Source organism: Melanostigma gelatinosum (assembly GCF_949748355.1).
Source record: "Melanostigma gelatinosum genome assembly, chromosome: 23".
NCBI classification, from domain to species: Eukaryota; Metazoa; Chordata; class Actinopteri; order Perciformes; family Zoarcidae; genus Melanostigma; species Melanostigma gelatinosum.
In genome coordinates, this window is record NC_136656.1 from 10,672,256 (window position 1) to 10,689,504 (window position 17,249).

The 17,249-nt window shown below is 42.7% G+C and overlaps 1 protein-coding gene across 2 annotated transcripts; it reads left to right on the forward strand.

Moving 5' to 3' along the window:
* The first annotated feature begins 5,000 nt into the window (after positions 1 to 5,000).
* On the forward strand, positions 5,001 to 16,544 carry paip2b (poly(A) binding protein interacting protein 2B). 2 transcript variants are annotated; one of them, XM_079295761.1, is made up of 4 exons: positions 5,001 to 5,233; positions 14,204 to 14,370; positions 14,854 to 15,036; positions 15,159 to 16,544. In XM_079295761.1, exons 2-4 carry the CDS (start codon positions 14,215 to 14,217, stop codon positions 15,213 to 15,215), a joined length of 396 nt encoding a protein of 131 aa, XP_079151887.1. In that variant the 5' UTR covers positions 5,001 to 5,233; positions 14,204 to 14,214; the 3' UTR covers positions 15,216 to 16,544. The 2 variants fall into 2 exon arrangements, with proteins under 2 accessions (XP_079151887.1, XP_079151886.1); XM_079295760.1 differs by lacking the exon at positions 5,001 to 5,233 and adding an exon at positions 7,935 to 8,076.
* Positions 16,545 to 17,249: the final 705 nt, after the last annotated feature.

Below are 17,249 nucleotides of genomic sequence, written 5' to 3' on the forward strand. Positions count from 1 at the left end.
TGCTTCTCTTTTCATCTCTTCACATGCTGTCGCTATATGTTTTAATTATTTATCTGTCTTTGTCTCCTTCCACTTCTTTGTCTTTTTCCCCTTAAACTTGCTGTTGCTGTAGCTGCTCCGTTGACCTTTTCATAACCTTTATGTACGACTTTCTAACTTTGCAGACAAAAGCAGGAAGCGGTCAGGTGTGTTCTGTCAACATGTAACAAATAATGAACAATTCTAAATGCAAATGGTTCAGTGAATGGTTTGGAAATATGTTAATTTATTGCCGATCTAAAAGAAGATCCATATCACTGTTAGGTCTGAGAGTTGTATCCATGACAATCAGTTTAATATTCAAACCATGGCAAATGCATTCGCTGCAGTCTTACCCAATACATGTAAGTGTTTTCTTATGCTTTGTGTGTGTGTGTGTGTGTGTGTGTGTGTGTGTGTGTGTGTGTGTGTGTGTGTGTGTGTGTGTGTGTGTGTGTGTGTGTGTGTGTAGATTTGTATGTGTGGACCTTGAGGTCCACATCAATGCTGCATGGATCTGATTTCTCCCCACTAGAGCTGTGATTGAAAGCATACATTAACCCCCAGTGCTTGCAAACACACACACACACACACACACACACACACACACACACACACACACACACACACACACACACGCACACACACCCGCACACACTGAGACTAGCTGGCCCTACTCCCAATGTGCAGAGGAAATCAGACCTCTTGAGTATTCGAAAGAAAAGGCCTCTGGTATATACACACACAAACACACATCCACTCAGTCTCCTGTCAGGTTTCCAAATCAAATTAGTGTGTGTGTGTGTGTGTGTGTGTGTGAGTGTGTGTGTGTGTGTGTGTCTGGAAGCCATTACCTGGCATGTCTCCCTTTGCTGGCCCCATATGGATCTTGCCACCACCACTCTTTCTCCTTCTTTCTTTCACTTTATTGCCTCTTTTATTGTTCTACATCTGTCCCTTCTCTGCTTTATTGGCCATTCTTCTCTCTTTTCTCTTCTTTCTTTGTTTCATCCATTTTGTTTGAACTTTCGCCCGTATTCATTTGCCCCAGTTAATTATCCAATGACTAACATTAGCAGTCGGGTGGCAGCATTTCAACAGCTTTGCTATCAAACCTCGGCTTTTCACAGTTTTGTCTGACACCTCTGTTTGGCAATCAGCTTCGACCAACTCTGCATTAGACCTGCTCAAACCATAGACTTAAACCCACCAGAGAGGGCCGCAACCAATCCCCTCCATCACGCCAAAGACTCAAAACTCTGAAACAGATCTTGATTCGTGGTCGAGGTGCAGCCTCACCCGTCTCTCCCTGGAGGGCCGGACGCAGGAAGCCCAACACAGGAAGTGATGGAGTCAGGTGACAGGAAGGAACCCCTGCTTGGCATTCCTTTCATGAATTCCACATTATCTCTGGGACCCTAGAAGTCCTCGAGCAACGGGAATACATAACATACTGCTCAAAATAGAACCCAATCTCAACCACAGCCCGAATGAGGACCTGCTACTTCCCCTCCAGATAGCGTTCATGCAAAAACAATCTTATATCTTGTTGATAGCTTTACACAGTAACGCCTAAAACATACATTTATGCTAATGTATGTTATGCTTGACTTTTCAGGAAATACACATTTGCTTCCGTCTCCTCCTGCTGAGAGTTAGAGGCTAACATTGGTACCACTAGCTACCGGCTACAGCCAGCTCACTTAGCTCAGTGGAACGATGGAAAAACAGCTAGCACGGCTTTGTTCAAAAGTAAAATAAAAATCCACCTACCAGCACCTCTTAAGCCCACTAAACCTTTGTGCTAAGCTAGCCTCATATTTACCTACAGACATACGATTGAAATCAATCTCCAGATGTAACTCTCTGCAAGAAAGCGTATACTCGTCCCCCCCCTAAATATGAAACGATTATTTTCACATAAAATGATAATGCATAAGTTGTTTTTTAATAAAGTTTTTTAATTAGAAACAGCGCATCATTTGTGCTGCTTCCCCCTGATTTTAGTGTAACCCTAAGCTAAACTAACAGGCTCTAGCCTCATATTTACCGCACAGACAGGAGAGTATTATAAATATTCTCATCTAACTAAGCAGTTTAAGGTCAAGAATAAAGTGTCAAGTTCAACTTTAGCAGTGACAGATGCTCTGCACATTCGCATGCCATTTGGAAAAATGTCATTCTTCCCATTTCTTTCATCAAGGGTGAATAATGGCATGAATATGCAGATCCACTCAGCCTGCGCACGTGTCGTGGGTTATAAAGTGGTAATAATTATACAACCTCTTGTAAAACAAATCATCTTGCACAAGCACTGCATGAATTCAGAGCAAACATATAAAAACATGAGGGGTCTGGAGTCTGAACATTGGGTTGTAAAACACAGGGGAACCATGAGAGGGGGGAGTAGAAATATCTGCATGTGCTTAGTGACTCATATATCTTAAAGGTTTCTGTAACAAATGTGAAGCAGTAATATACTTCCATGTTCACCAAAGTCCTTGTTAACATCATACTGTAGGCCTATTGCTTGTTGGGCAGATAGCCCCTCAGTGGTGAGTGTTAAAAAGACCTCGGACTAGGAGCACTTGTGCACGTGCAGGAATACTGAGTTTGTGCAGAAAATAATGAAGGCAACATTGTGGCATTGGACAAACTTACCGGTGAAGCCTCGGTTGGGGCCACAGGAAAGGCTGGGGTAGAAGATACACACACTCACACACACACACACACACACACACACACACACACACACACACACACACACACACACACACACACACACACACACACACACACACACACACACACACACACACACACAATACACACACTCTTTAAACATGGCTGCCCTCTCACATCAAGTCTGGGCTATTGTGCAAGAAAAAGAGAGGGAGAGCGAGAGGTACAGGAAGGGAATTTATGATTTATGACAGCAAATACACTGAGGGTGACATTTATAACAGGGGAGAGAGAAGAGGGAGAGAAAGACGTCTGCAACGAAATAGTGAATGTGAGAACAGTTGGTGTGTGTGCATGCATGCTATTGCTGTGTTCTCCCATGACAATACATGTGGGTGTGGGCAGCGTATTAAATCTGCAATATGAGTTGTCTCACATATCCAACTATTTTTTTTTACCCAAAGACGTCTCGAACCGCCTTTTTCACGAGTGATCAGAGCAGAAACCATTCCTGCAGCCCTTTATGAGTTTCCCAAAGAGAGGTATCGCAGGTCAGAATGGATAAATCAACTGCACACACACACACACACACACACACAGATTTGAGGTGACACTCTGAAGAACATCTGGTGTTCCTGATTTAATGTCCACATTTAAATCCTTGGTTACAGCTACACAACTTCGATCCGCATTGACAATTCACAATACGGTTTCTGCCAGAGGACACACCACACTGCTCATAAAACCCTGCTGTGTGTTACAGTCGCCCTCCGCTGTGATGTTAGAGTAATGCACCCTCTTATTTACCGCTGACTCGGGGCAACCCCTCATGGTTTACAAGGAGACACACGGATTGATCCACAGCCGTTATGAAATGCATATAGGACAGGGGCTGAATGAGAATGTGGCACAAATGAGCCATGGATTCTTTATTTAGTTGTGGCAGTTAGAAGTTCGAAGAGAGAAGTCGTGTTGAAGTGTCAGAAGGCTAATGAAGTATATGACCTCAATTATCTGTGGGTGCTGCCAATCAGTTAATGGCTATTTTGAGAGCACAACCGGAGGATGACTAAATGTACAATTGACTAATGTTTTCACTAAACTGCAGTTTTTTGGAATGGGCTGTAAAATATTGCTTTTCCAACAAGGTTATGTAAGAAAGAGTGAGCTCACATTACTGGAAATATTGTCAGTTCTCTAAGTCTGCGTTATGAAAACGGGTGGAGCAGAGTTTTTGGCCTTGGGCACAATAAATAATTTGCTCTTTTAGAGTAGACATAAGGGATATTTATACCTTTAAAATGATATAATTTAAGAAGTAAATTTAGACTGTTCTCTGCAGAAAACTAATAGCCTTGTTTAACTTCCAGTGTATCATGTCTACATTATCGTCACAGAGCTGAACGTTTTTCTGAAATATCATGTAAATCAGAGCGTTCTAGATAGAAATTCAGTACACTGCACAATAAAGAATCTCAAATAACAACTGACATTTATGTTGACGATATTGATGTTACTGTCCAGTATTTGATTATTTTCAACACAATAATGTAACAACATAAGAACAATAAATTCCAGCATACACCAGGAATGTCTAGATTGCCTTAAATTATTAGTTCAACTCTATAATTACTTATCTGTGAGCGAACAGCATTGTTTTTGCATTGTGACTTTAGGTTTTTCACATGATCAGCACCAGGCATGTGCTTTTAAAGTTTCTTTTGACTCGCGATAGTCAGATATTAATGATCAAATAAGCACAAAGGGCCCACTGTCTTTGTGTAAAAGTTTAATGATAGATTACAACAAATTGCTGTCAGGGTATTTCAACACTACTTCAAGACTACAAACAAATACGTATCAAATATTATATTTCTGACAAACAGATGTGTATGAGTAACAGTGATAGATGAGGCACACACTGGGGATGTCCTCGCCCCTGAAAAGCATGTGCACGCTGCTCACATAAGATATTATTTAATCTGCTGTACTTTTACTCCCCTCTTGCTGCCGTTTCGGCCCTAACAACCTCAACAAGCAAACAACTAGAGCTTTGTCTGTTAAAGAACGGTCGGACCTGGTTAAAACAGCCACGTTGTCAAATATTAACTGGTCATATTGATGATAAAAAAAGGGGCCGCGAGAAAAATGGGATATATTTTGTTTACTTACGTGAGTTGGGGTGGGGCGGGGCGTGAGGTCGTTTGGGCCAATAGAATTGCGAGGAAACGTTGCTGACGTAGGTTTCAACCAATGACTGAAGTGTACAGCTGGACAAACGCGACCCACGACACAACGGTTTTACCCCTCGACGTTTCGTCAGAGAAACAGTGGATTTATCCGTGTTTAGCCACTTATGCGAGCTAGCCGACAAAAAGGAGACACCTATTGTTTTGGCGCACTGGAGATTATTAGAAGAATTTCTTCACTGTGTGGTTTTCCTGTAACGTCCGGGACCGGAAAAAAGCCGCCCCCCCCCACCCCCGACAGCTGGTTTGCGGATTCCCCCTCTATAAGCACTTGAAGTTGTGTGGTGAGTTGTTGTTGTTAGTGGAGCTAGCTGTCTGCTACATAAAAGAAAGAAAGACGTGCGAGAACAACAAACGCTAACCGGCTTACAATGTTTGTTTAAACGCAAATGATGAAAGTGTGTATCCTGTAGAAGAGCATTTGTTTTAGTAACTTGCACACATTTCACGGATATCGTCACTTATGGTGTTGCACCACTTAAGACCACAAACAGCCTGAGAGGAAGAAAATACTCGTGAAAATGTGACAAACCAACTTAAGAGTCATCTCCTACATTACAAATAGTTGTATTGTGGTAGAACACTACAACACCGGAACACTCCCAACTTCATCGATATATGCAGTGTTGAATGTTGGATGTATATGTTTACAAAGATCAGTAATACTATTATATAGACACTGATTTGAACAACAGACCTTGTGGGTTAATAGTTTGCTGTTTATACTGTTAGTCATTTAGCCCTCCACAAAAAAAAGTAAATTAAAGTGCAGATTATTTGTTATCAATGGAGAGAATGATTTTATTTCCGAAGCCACGCAGGCATTTTTAGTTTAGGAAGAGAGTAAAAAGTGTAGTGGTGCTTTGGTGGAGCTTGAAGGATGTTTGTTAACATGTTGCGTTCAAGGACCCGTTGTGAGCCCCGATTTTCCCTTCTCAACGTTATTGTGACGTGTACCGCTGAGTTGGTTCATTGGTTCCCAACCTTTGTGGCTTTTTAGTTTGACACCTGTCCTTAGAGAGTTTCATATGTCATTGAGTAAAGCTATCCAGTAGTTTATAATACAGAAGTTAAGATAATTTGTGTTGAACACTTTCATATTTTAAATATTTCTCCACATTTATCCTGTGACCTGATGCCCAGGTTGGGATCTGCTGGATAAGTTGATGGAAAGAAAAGTATGGTCGGGACCGGAGGAGGGTGGGCGTTATGCTTTTGCGATAACACCTTAGGTCCGGATGGCGTTATTAGCAGTGACTGGTGTATGAGTGCAGAGCAGAGCGGCAGCCATTAGCTACCAGTGGGGCACACACACACTGGGACTCACATGCACGTACGGCCGGACCAGCTATGTAAACAAAGCACAGAGACGTTTGGATTACAACACACACTGAGAGAGTGTGTCTTCATTCTCTGCTCAGGATGCCATTACGCCCCTTTAAGTTTACATTACATATAGTTATTTGCTGCTATATGAATGCTCTGAATTTGGAATTTAACACATTTGAACTGATAAGGAAATAACCGTAGTTGCAGCCCTGGTAATGTGTTTATGTATTAACAATAGCAAAACAAGAAGGTCTGCAAAAAGAAGTCGTGTTCTCCACTTAATTATGTACCAAGCTACAACTAATGTTGTGTAATATAACATCTCTCCAGTCGTTCCTTCATGAATGTTAGTGAGGTGTTTGTTTCAACTTTATGGGCATTTTGGTGCTGTGGGAATGCATTTTATGAGAGTTTTTGTAATATTTAGTCTGCCCACATACAGACAAAGTACAAGAAACCCTTTTCAGTATAATGTAATATGACTCAACAGCACCACAAAGTGTACCGTGTTTGAAAATGAACTACTGGGACGTCTAACCAGAGACGTTTTAGGTTGTGACACTCCAAGCCTGATGTGTTTATTTGTGTTGTGATACTTCTTGTTGATTAAACAGGAAGGGGTTAAAAGAAAATCAAACTACGATCCACAATTGGTACATTTTCCTCAACAGAAAATAAACCCTGTCTCTGTTTCACATCGCAGAGGATAGCGGGCCAGTGATTTATAGTGTTTTGCTGCTCAGAGTGCATCAGAGCTGGATCTTCTTCAATCTTGGATCCATCATCATCATCACGCTCTTGGGGGGGGGGGGGGAGGAATGGAAACACTGTGGTAGGATACAACCAGATGTTGTGGTGTAGCGGCTTGTATATCAGGGCTACGTCCGTTTCTGTGCATCACTGCACATATTTATCTGCACACTGAACAAACATCACTTGTTTCTGACAGCGTCTTTTTCATTTGCTCCCCACACGCACCGTCCACCTGGTACCTGGCTGCAGGCTACGTTCTAATGTTTGTCAGTGTGGATGTTGTTAATCCATCAAATTGAAATCGGCATGTTTTGAATATTGTCGCTATTCAGATGAATTCAGACATCTGAACTGGGGCTGGTTGATATGGTTGAATTCACAGTATCAATAAGTATTTTCCAATATCACAATACATAGATTATGACATGTTGTTTCCAATATCCCACATAAAGTACTCAAGCAGATGTTCAAAGCACTGTTATGGAGTACATTAGACCAAACTCTTCATACTTTATTGATAAAACAAAAGCTTCTAAACGTATTTCGTTAGTTTGCTCAAAGCTAGAGCTAAAACTATATTTTTTTATTTGATGAATCAATTTTTTTGTCATTTATCAAGCAAAAAACAAAGCATAATTTCTTCCAGTTCCATAAATGTGATAATTATTTCACCTCTTTTTTAACCAATTGTACACTGAATTTATTTTGGGTTCGGTCAGATAAATCAAGTCATGGGATGATGTCATCTTAGGTTGTGTGAAATTGTGATTGGTATTTATTTTACATTTGAGAATGAGTCATGTCTGCTTGTTTGTAATTCCTACATTCATGAAATAAAGTGAATGCAGCACCAGACCACGTGACCGACCCAGCTTTCTAACGTTAGCAAGGTGGCTAACAGGATTTAGCTAACTTGAGCTACGTTGCATCGCAGCGCAGAGTAATCCTCACTGGAGAAACGACGACCACGCACCCTTCGCCGTGTACTTGCTATAAGTTTGTGTAACGTTACACTTCGAAGCGAGCACCGAGAGCACAATGCCAGGTAATTTAAACTTTTAAACGCGTGACGGTTCGACTCGTGTGCGTGTAAAGGTGTCGTAATCCCGTAAGGCTTGTTGTGTTGACCTGCTTCAGTGATGCTGCCATGCTGTAGCAACGTGCTAGCTCAACAGACGACTTTGTTTGGCCTCAAGCATCCGAACGGGAATGGACTTTTGGGTTTGACCTCCGCGTGTGGTTCGTATGTTATAATATCTCACCGTGTCCTTTTCGTTTGCGGCTCTGTTTTCGCATTTTATTCGGTTTCACGTTAACATCTGTGCCCGACGTTAATAAAAATAACATAGCTCGACACCCTTTGTTGTTACTGGGATAGCTTTCACCTTAGGCCCGTCCATTGACAGCACAGCTATGCGTGTCCATCTGTTTGCGGCTAACGCGAACTAGCCACTTAGCATTAGCGTTACCTCGGCTCAGACCGTCCAATCCATTCACCAACTTTCCAGGTAGGCCCGAACACCTGGTTTAGCCTGTTAGCTCTCCGTTAGCATGCTACAGGCCGCTACGACACCGCTCCCATAGCACACTGTTACATTGCATAATCTGTCATGAAGCGGTTAATTATGTCAATCTCAAATCTATTATTATGAACAGTTGATAAAGTTGCTTAAATCTGTCTCCGGTTTCTGGTATCCTCCGGTTTTTGTCGCTCCGCAGATTGGATCTCTGTGGGAGATTTTTAACTGTTTTTTCCCCCTTTAAATGCAGGTACACAATGTATCTTATGAAGCGTTCTTCGAATAAATCAACAAATATATTTTAACAAGCTCGTCAGCGAACATTGTCACCTGTGTGGTTTAATATTTAGACCTATGAACAACTGTTATTTCTTTCTGGTATTTGTAACGTTACATAAGCTTATTGTATGGAGTGGTCTCGTGTGACGTCACAGTTTAGCTGTCGGCCATGTTGGAGTACATGTTGGAGTACACACAGCCACTGGCATGCACGGCTGAGTCGCAGAACCTATCGATCATGGTGAACTTTTGTGCTGTCTTTGGTTGTGGCAGCAGAGCTGATAGAGACAAGAAATCATTCTTTGGTTTGCCAGCGGTCATTACACATCAAGGAAATGACACGAAGGAGCTATCCAAGCGACGTCGCCAGAAATGGCTGTCGCGCATCTCTCGGGATATAAAGGAATCGAATTTGGGGTACACTCGAGTATGTGCGGATCACTTTATAAGTGGTCAGTGATTTTATTTACAAATTCGTTTGTGAACAGTATTTAATAAAGGAAATATAAATTAAACATGGACATGAGAAGGTTACCGAAGCTTCATCGGCCCGTGACAGCAGTCGGTGCCAGAGACGTGTCGAGCGTGTACAACAGGCGGAACACAGAGATGCAGCCTCAGCATTGCTTGATATGAGTTTAACGTCGTATCATGTATATATATATATATGTGTATATATATATATACATATATATATATATACACATATATATATATATATATATATGTGTATATATATATATATATATATGTGTGGGGGGGGGGATGAAGTTAGGAGTTAGTTGAAAGTGAATTCCTACACACACGCACACAATGACATGCACGTACAATGTAAACAAACACACGTGTCTGTTTGCGCTGAGTAAACATTGAATATTGCTAAATATCTGACCAGATCTGTATATATTTACCCTTCCAATGACGAGATGAGAATTCTCGACGACCGTTGCTTTGACGTCTCGGACCCATCCACTGACAAACTGATTATAAGCGTCGAGCCCTTTGTAGCACTCCAACTCGTCTTTCGTGTAAGGACTCGGGGTGTTCACGAGATACGTGTAGATGTTGGCGTAGTTTACCGATGGAAGGTAAGTAGGATCGGCACTGAAACGATCTGCACTCATCGTATAAGGATCCAAGTTACCAATAACCTTCAATTTGGCAAGGTAGCGAACCTTTGATGCACTATCCAGTGATTCAAAGTATGGTATTTTCGCCGCACTTCCTTGTTTACTCGCCGCCATGGAGGATCTGTATGTACTCCAACATGGCCGACCGACCTGGTAACTAAGGAGATCGTGACGTCAGTGAGACCACTCCATTGTTATCACACTTACTTCACTGTTAAAACGGTTTATTATTAGGATGAATAATGGGAGATTTTTGTTTTTTAGGACTGCCACCAAAATTCCTTACATTATCAGTTAAATAATGCTTTCTTTTTTGTGTGTAATTGTTTATTCTCTAAAACGTCAATCTTTGTGAAAGGTGTCCTTCACAGCTGCCCAGAGCCCACAGTGATACTCTTAAATTTCTTTCAACACTCCTAAACCCCAAAAACATGACATCTGCAATGATGTGACAGTGAGAAATGGTAAAATCCTCCTTTTTTGACAACCATTAAATGTTTTATATATCGGTTAAACCAGTAATCGAGTAACTCCAAATCGACAAAGTGGCACACAATAGTAAAGCAATGGTCCATCATAGTTTCCCGGAGCCCAATTTATCAAAATAACATGTTTTAATAGCTACATTTGGGGGGGTTTCCTCCCTTTTTATAACCGTAATCCTCCGTTATCCTCAATATGTTATCCACTCCTCAGAGAGAATATAGATGTCAGGTTAAGGATTTGCAGGGTCATCCAGTCAGAAAATGTTGACATCATCTACAGCAGGGGTGCCCACACTTTTTCAGCTTGCGAGCTACTTTTAAAATGACTATGTCAAAATGATCTACCTACATTAAAAATGCTGAATATATATTTATATATACACTGAGTATACTTTATATTTACAATATATGTTGGCATACCTTGCATAACTGCATGAGCCCTTATGGCACAATACAATTCTGTACATTGTTGGTCGTTACCTTACTCTGATGATTGCACTGAATGGAATTGGCCAGAGTTGCATAGTCCGGACAGTAGCTGCTGGTATCCGCCTCAAGCAGACTTCAAATGATCATCAGTCATGGTGGAACGGTGTATGACTTAATGTTCTTCATGTGGGAAAAGGCTGACTCACATAAATGAGTAGAGCTGAATAATGCAGTCAGGAAGGTACCACATGTCCTCATGTTTGGGGACTTTTCCTCTGTGAGGAAACTGTCCATGAGCCCTGGACTTCAGCTTTATGTCAGCTTGCAGTGTCAACATCTCATCCTCCACTCCAGACGAGTTGAGGTGAAACAGCGTTGAAATTTGTGAGGAGAGTGAATCAACCTCAATATCTTCCCCAAATGTGCAGCACATAAGTGTAGCAACTGGCTCGAGTAAAGCAAAGTCTTGAAAGCGTTTGTCAAACTCTGACTGACACTTGTCAATCTGCTCTGTGTAGCGCGCAGTGTCACGTTACGCACACGCCTTCTGCTGAGTCTCCAGTTCTGACGCCAGGTTTTGGAAGTTTCCCAAATCATGGCGCTGCAGCTTTAGCTCCTTTAGTAGAAATTAATTGGAAGGCTAACTAATTAGCTCGCCGGAGTTTTGCAGTAGCTCGCGCGGTTGACTGCGCATACGTGGTGACCCGTGTGTTAGAAAAGCAAGTGGCAAATGCCATGAGGACATCTCATTTCTTTTGAATGGAATGAGATCGACCCGCACTACCTCCGCGATCGACCGGTCGATCGCGATCGACGTATTGGGCACCCCTGATCTACAGTAAAGTGTTTGAGATGACACCATGAGGTCTTATCGCTTTAATTTTTATTTTCTGTGTAGTCCTCCTTCAGGTTTTACCTTTCCACTGCTTATCCTTCACCCTCATCAAATCACACTCGCAGGCGTGAAGGATGCTAACTAAATATTACATGTTGACCAACACATGGTTATGCAACGCGAACATGCTAAGTGCTACATGCGGTACATAATGGCACAGTGCTCCTTGTCTCCTTGTTCACGACGACTCACCCGCCGTGCACTCTTGTGTCGCCTGAACAAAGGCCTGTGTACAGTGACTCATAACTGATTTAAAGGGTTGAGATTCTCACGATACTTTTTTTTAGTGTCATCGATTTCATACTTTTTTGAAGAAATCTCTCATTTTGCTATAGATGTATAGACATCTTGGACAAACCTTCTTACTCCTATCCCTGATTATATTAAAGTGTTGGGAATTTGTTCAAATTGTCCGGTAAACTTTGGAAATTAATGTTAAGTATTTGTTGTTCCATAACACTTGATGGACAGCAGTAGAAGTGGTTGAACACACTGGCACACTCACACGAGCAGGCTTCCAACACCTTGCTCAACCAGTGCAGAGTTTAATTTAGGCTTGTCGTATTCTTTTACAAAATGTTCTTTCCTGCCCTCCCTCTCTGCCCTTCCCTGCCTCAGATTTGTCTTAGTCACTGACATCTTATTTAAGTCTCTGCACTACATAATTAGACTGCTTTATCATTGTCCCCAGATAGACCGAAACAGTGACGGCTTTGAGCGAGGCCCTGTAGTCTACTAACCTACTTAAATGTTTATTTGAACTCCTCTGGAAGGACAGCGTGTCCGTACCATCACTGTGTACAGTTGGCAGCGGCCCACCTCGGGTCAAACTCGCCGTCGATTGTGTCACCTTGACCGAGACAGAGACGTCAGAAGTCGGTGTCTACGTTAACATTGTGTCCCGTGTTTGTGGAAATCAGGTTGTTCCCGTGAAGCTGCTGGGAGTTCGTCCTCTCAAGTCCAGCACGGTGCGCCTGCATCAGGCTGAACCTGGGGCTGTGTGTGCGGCTCGGTTGAGATCATCGCTGTACTTTTTTTATTTTTTATTTTATTTTCTCTCTCCTTGCTGCGAGGCCGCGGTTGAGTCATGAAAAGTCTGTTGGAGCTGGCTGGCAGTATGAGGATTATGTCATTATAGTGGGCATTTCTCATCAGAGCAGGAGTTATTTGTCACAGAAGTAGGAATGCACAAATAATCATTTAATCACCATTTCTTTCGCAATGAATTCTGGTGTGTGTGGCATAAAGTAAAAGCTATTTAAACACCAGAAGAAATCCGATTGGATGGAAGTTCGTGACATGAAGCAGACTGTACTCTGTTGTCTTATGACAGTGTTTCCATTCATATTAATGGCTTCCCATCAGAAAGTACCCATAGCACATCAAGAGTACTAATTGAATGCCACTGTAGAAAGAGTGTCAGTGAAACATCTGTGCTGAACTTTAGTTTTTTTACTGTTTGAGCGGATCTTCGTCATCTGGGAGCAGCAGGAGAGACATGTAACACCTGCAGCCTCTACGTTGCAACATGCAGCACCATTACATGCGATGACTCACCGATTCTGTCTCTCAATGTGCTAAATTCGACATTCCTATCACTAATAAAGCAACAAACAACTGTTATCTATGTGAAGACATAGGGGAGTAGTGTCGACCTGAGCAGAGAATGTGTGTGTGTGACGTCGTCTGAGCTCCTTCTCACTTTGTTTACATAGCCGGGCCGACCACGGAGGCCTTTTTAATGCATGTTGGTGCATGTTGGGCTAGCTCATAGCCACCACTGTGCACTGCGCTCATACAGCGGCTACAGAGGTTGACATTGTGCTACAGTTTCTGTTTTTATGAACGTAATCCAACTGATTTAACACTGTGTGTGTGTGTATTTCCCTTGCTAATGATAATGCAGTGTGGCCTTTTACCACAGCACCGCAGTTCATCCCCCTGAAAAGCGATTGATTGGAGTTGTAAAATGCCAACAGCTCTGTTAAGCCCTTAGACACTCATTTAGGTGTTTGTGGTTAGAACAGTTGTAGATGTCACAGAGTGGTTTCAGAGAGCGGGATCCATCCCAGCTGGTGATGCAGCTTTCTATCAGTCTCTTATTTAAGATCATGAGATATGGAGAATTGTTCTTTGGCGGTTTTAGTGTTTGTGAATAGTGAGACTGTACTACTGAATAGTTTCAGCCGTAGCGGTGTCTGTTTGGATCCCAGGCTGAGACGGTGCAGCCTTGATCCAGCCTTGATTCTTAGGTAATGTCCAGCTGTGGGCTGATGAGTAGGAGACAAGTCAAGCGTAGCGTATCTGGCTGCAAGAAGGGAACAGCATAATGAAGTCTGTTAAAAATATTTTCAATAAGTATACCATATCCTGAAGGAATTTCTGAACTTGATTTTTAAAATTTATTCATGTCGTCTTGTGTCGCTCCGTGCAGAGCCGTCTGAGATGAGCGGTCCAGAGGTGGCCAAGACACCGGGAGGTGGCGCTCCGGGCAAGGAGGGAAAGGAGCCAGTGGCCAACGGGCACGCAGGAGAGGGCAGCGACGCCAACCCGTTCGCTGAGTACATGTGGATGGAGAATGAAGAAGAGTATAACAGACAGGTATGTGTTCTCATAGTATGTTTTAAAAGACATAAAGCACATCACGGACAATTTAGAGATTGAGACTTAATGCTGTGATCCTTTTCATGGTCTCAGTCTACTCTTGTTCCTTCTTTCTATTTAGTTTCTGTCCTTTGTTTTTCCATACACATACAGTCTGTCGTGCCACAATCTTCGTCTTTTTTTTCCGAACCAAGTGTCGTCCTGGAAAGTTCCGCAGGGGGAACTAATAAGTTACCATCATCTTCCAACATTCAGTGTTCCCCTTTCATCTTTCTGTGGTTGAGTCCTGTATTTTAACGGCACCACATTACTGAGGAGACGTCTCTTTGGGGAAGCCTTCCATCTACTTGTCATGCAAATGATCTCTTGTATATTCCTCCTCTGTCCACCCATATGTCCTTGCTCTTTTCCCCCCACTATGTCACTCATCTCTCTCTCTCGCTTTCTTTCTTTCTCCCCCCCCCCCTTGTTGTCTCCCAGGTGGAAGAGGAACTGCTGGAGCAGGAGTTCTTAGAGCGTTGCTTCCAGGAAATGCTGGAGGAGGAGGACCAGGATTGGTTCATCCCTTCACGTGACCTCAACAACCAGGGGGTGGGGCAGCTGCAGCAGCAGCTCAACGGCCTGTCGGTCAGCGATCACCATAACAACCTGGAGGAAGTGGCGGTGAGTCAGAGACTCATCTCGTTTCACAACAAGAGAAATGATGAAACACTCGGAGCATTCTAGGTTAAAGGGAATATGTTCTCACTCTTTTTTTTTTCTTTTTTTTTTCTTTTCGTCTGCAGAGGAAGAGCATCTTGAATCCCGAAGCGAAGGAGTTCGTCCCGGGGAAGAAATACTAGGAGTCCCCCCTCACCCCCATGGAGCCTCCGCGCGCGCACACACACCAGTTCTCACATATTCTCAGAGACTCTGGCGGCCACGCCCGCATACACACTGATTCACACACTCACTCACACACACTCTCGCTGCCACACACTTGAAGTCAATGGCGTGCTGGCAGGCCCAGTTGGGGGGTGGGGGGATTTCTTTTTGTTTATTTCTTTTTTCTTTTTGTTTCTTTAAATCTTTTTATTTCCTGTTTGTTTCTTGTAAACTGAGGGACATTGGGAACGGGTGGGGGAGGGGTGTAATACAAGCACCGCCCTACAGCGGGCGCTAGCTCATCATTGCATTTCAGATGACACCGTTGAACGCGCAGAGCCTGCAGAGCTCAGCGATTTTTTTTTTCCCCCCCATGGAACCGAGGCAGCTACCAAGCAGTGATACCGGGACAAAACGTAGACCCCAAAAAAAGCATTGAATAAACTAATTACTGCACATGCTCGTTAATCTGCGTGCTGTCAGATTTGAGAAAACATCGTCCGTAGGCTGAGGGTCTTCATGGCGGTGAGGGTAGACTCAGGGGACTTGACGGGTCTCTGCAGCCGCTCTGTCGCGTCCTCACGGTCGGTCGAACCCGTTAACGTTTGCTCCTATTTTGTCATAAGCTCATGTGACATCACAGCTCTTGTGCGTCTAGAAATGCGGGTTCTTGTTTGTATTTGCGGTGACTCAGTTCCAACCCAATTACAGACCCCCCCATCCCTCCCAGCACGCTTGTTTTGAAGTGATCTGAACAGACGTGGACAGGCGTAATCATGGATAAGAAGTTATTTTCCCGATTTATGTGGAAGTCCATGTTTTTCGTTTGTCCAGTTTATTAGAACAGAAGTGTGAGTTTCTCAATCATGCATCAGCAGTTGAGTTAAGCAAGAAAAATATTAGAGAGGGAAGGTCAGAGATTTGTGAACCTTTAAAAAAAGAAGAGAGGAAAAAAAATTCAGTTTGTTTTTGTTCACGGCTTCATCCTTGAGTTCTATTTGGATTTCCGAGGTGTTGTGAACAACCTTGTTACAGGGGAGTATTTGGTCTGGAACACAGTCACTGCCTCTTTCTGCTAGAACAGCTTGGTTTGTCCAGCTTCAGATCGAGTGTCCATATCCAAATCAGGTTTTCAAATAGCCTCTCCTCTTTTTTTTCTTCTTTTTTCTCCCATGTTTTTGAGGATGAGGAATTTTTGTGTCTCTACTGGGTATAGTAACCTGTGGTGTCCATTCAGGCCTGTTTGCAGGAGGAAACTTGAGGGGACAATATTGTCATGGCCAATCAGAATAAAGCAGTATGGAACACATGGCAGACAGTATGGCTTCCTTGCTGTTCTTCTCTTTGTACGTTGACATTTTTTGAGGAAGTTCTTTTTAACCATACATCTTTGTTGTGGTCTGGCTTTCCCTAAAGCGTCGCCACTCGGTGCGACTGATCTCCGTTAAATTGTAAAACCTTTAGGAAAAAGTTGTACACGTGGAGATGCTTTTTAGGAAACCCAGATTTGGTAAACATGAATTATTTAGTACGGTAAGTTTTTCTCTCTCTCAGCCGTCTTAGGTTGAAAATGCAGAGGGAATATTGTCGTTTTGTAATCCGATCCTTCATGCCACTGTTCATTTGTGGTATTGGTGACAATAATCTCTCGTGTATTTTACTGTCATAGTCGACACTTGTGCACTTGTACTAGAGTGTGTTCTTAACTCGGCAGTAGAGGCGGTGAAATCCTGGTTATAAGGAACTTCCTCTCACAGTGTTGGACCACAGAATGGCGCCTTGGTGAAGCCAATAGGAATGTCCGCCAGGTGGATTGTACAACATGAAATCATTTTTGGTGATTTTGTTTAGATGCGTTAGATGACAGAAGCTGTTTAAAAAAAAGAAAGAAAAAAGAAAAGAGGTCCAGAAGACACAGAGTATGAATTTCAATACAAATAAAAATAATGAAAAAAGAAGAATAAAGATGTTAAAGACAAAATGCTCTGTCGGTCTTTTGTCACATTTTGAAA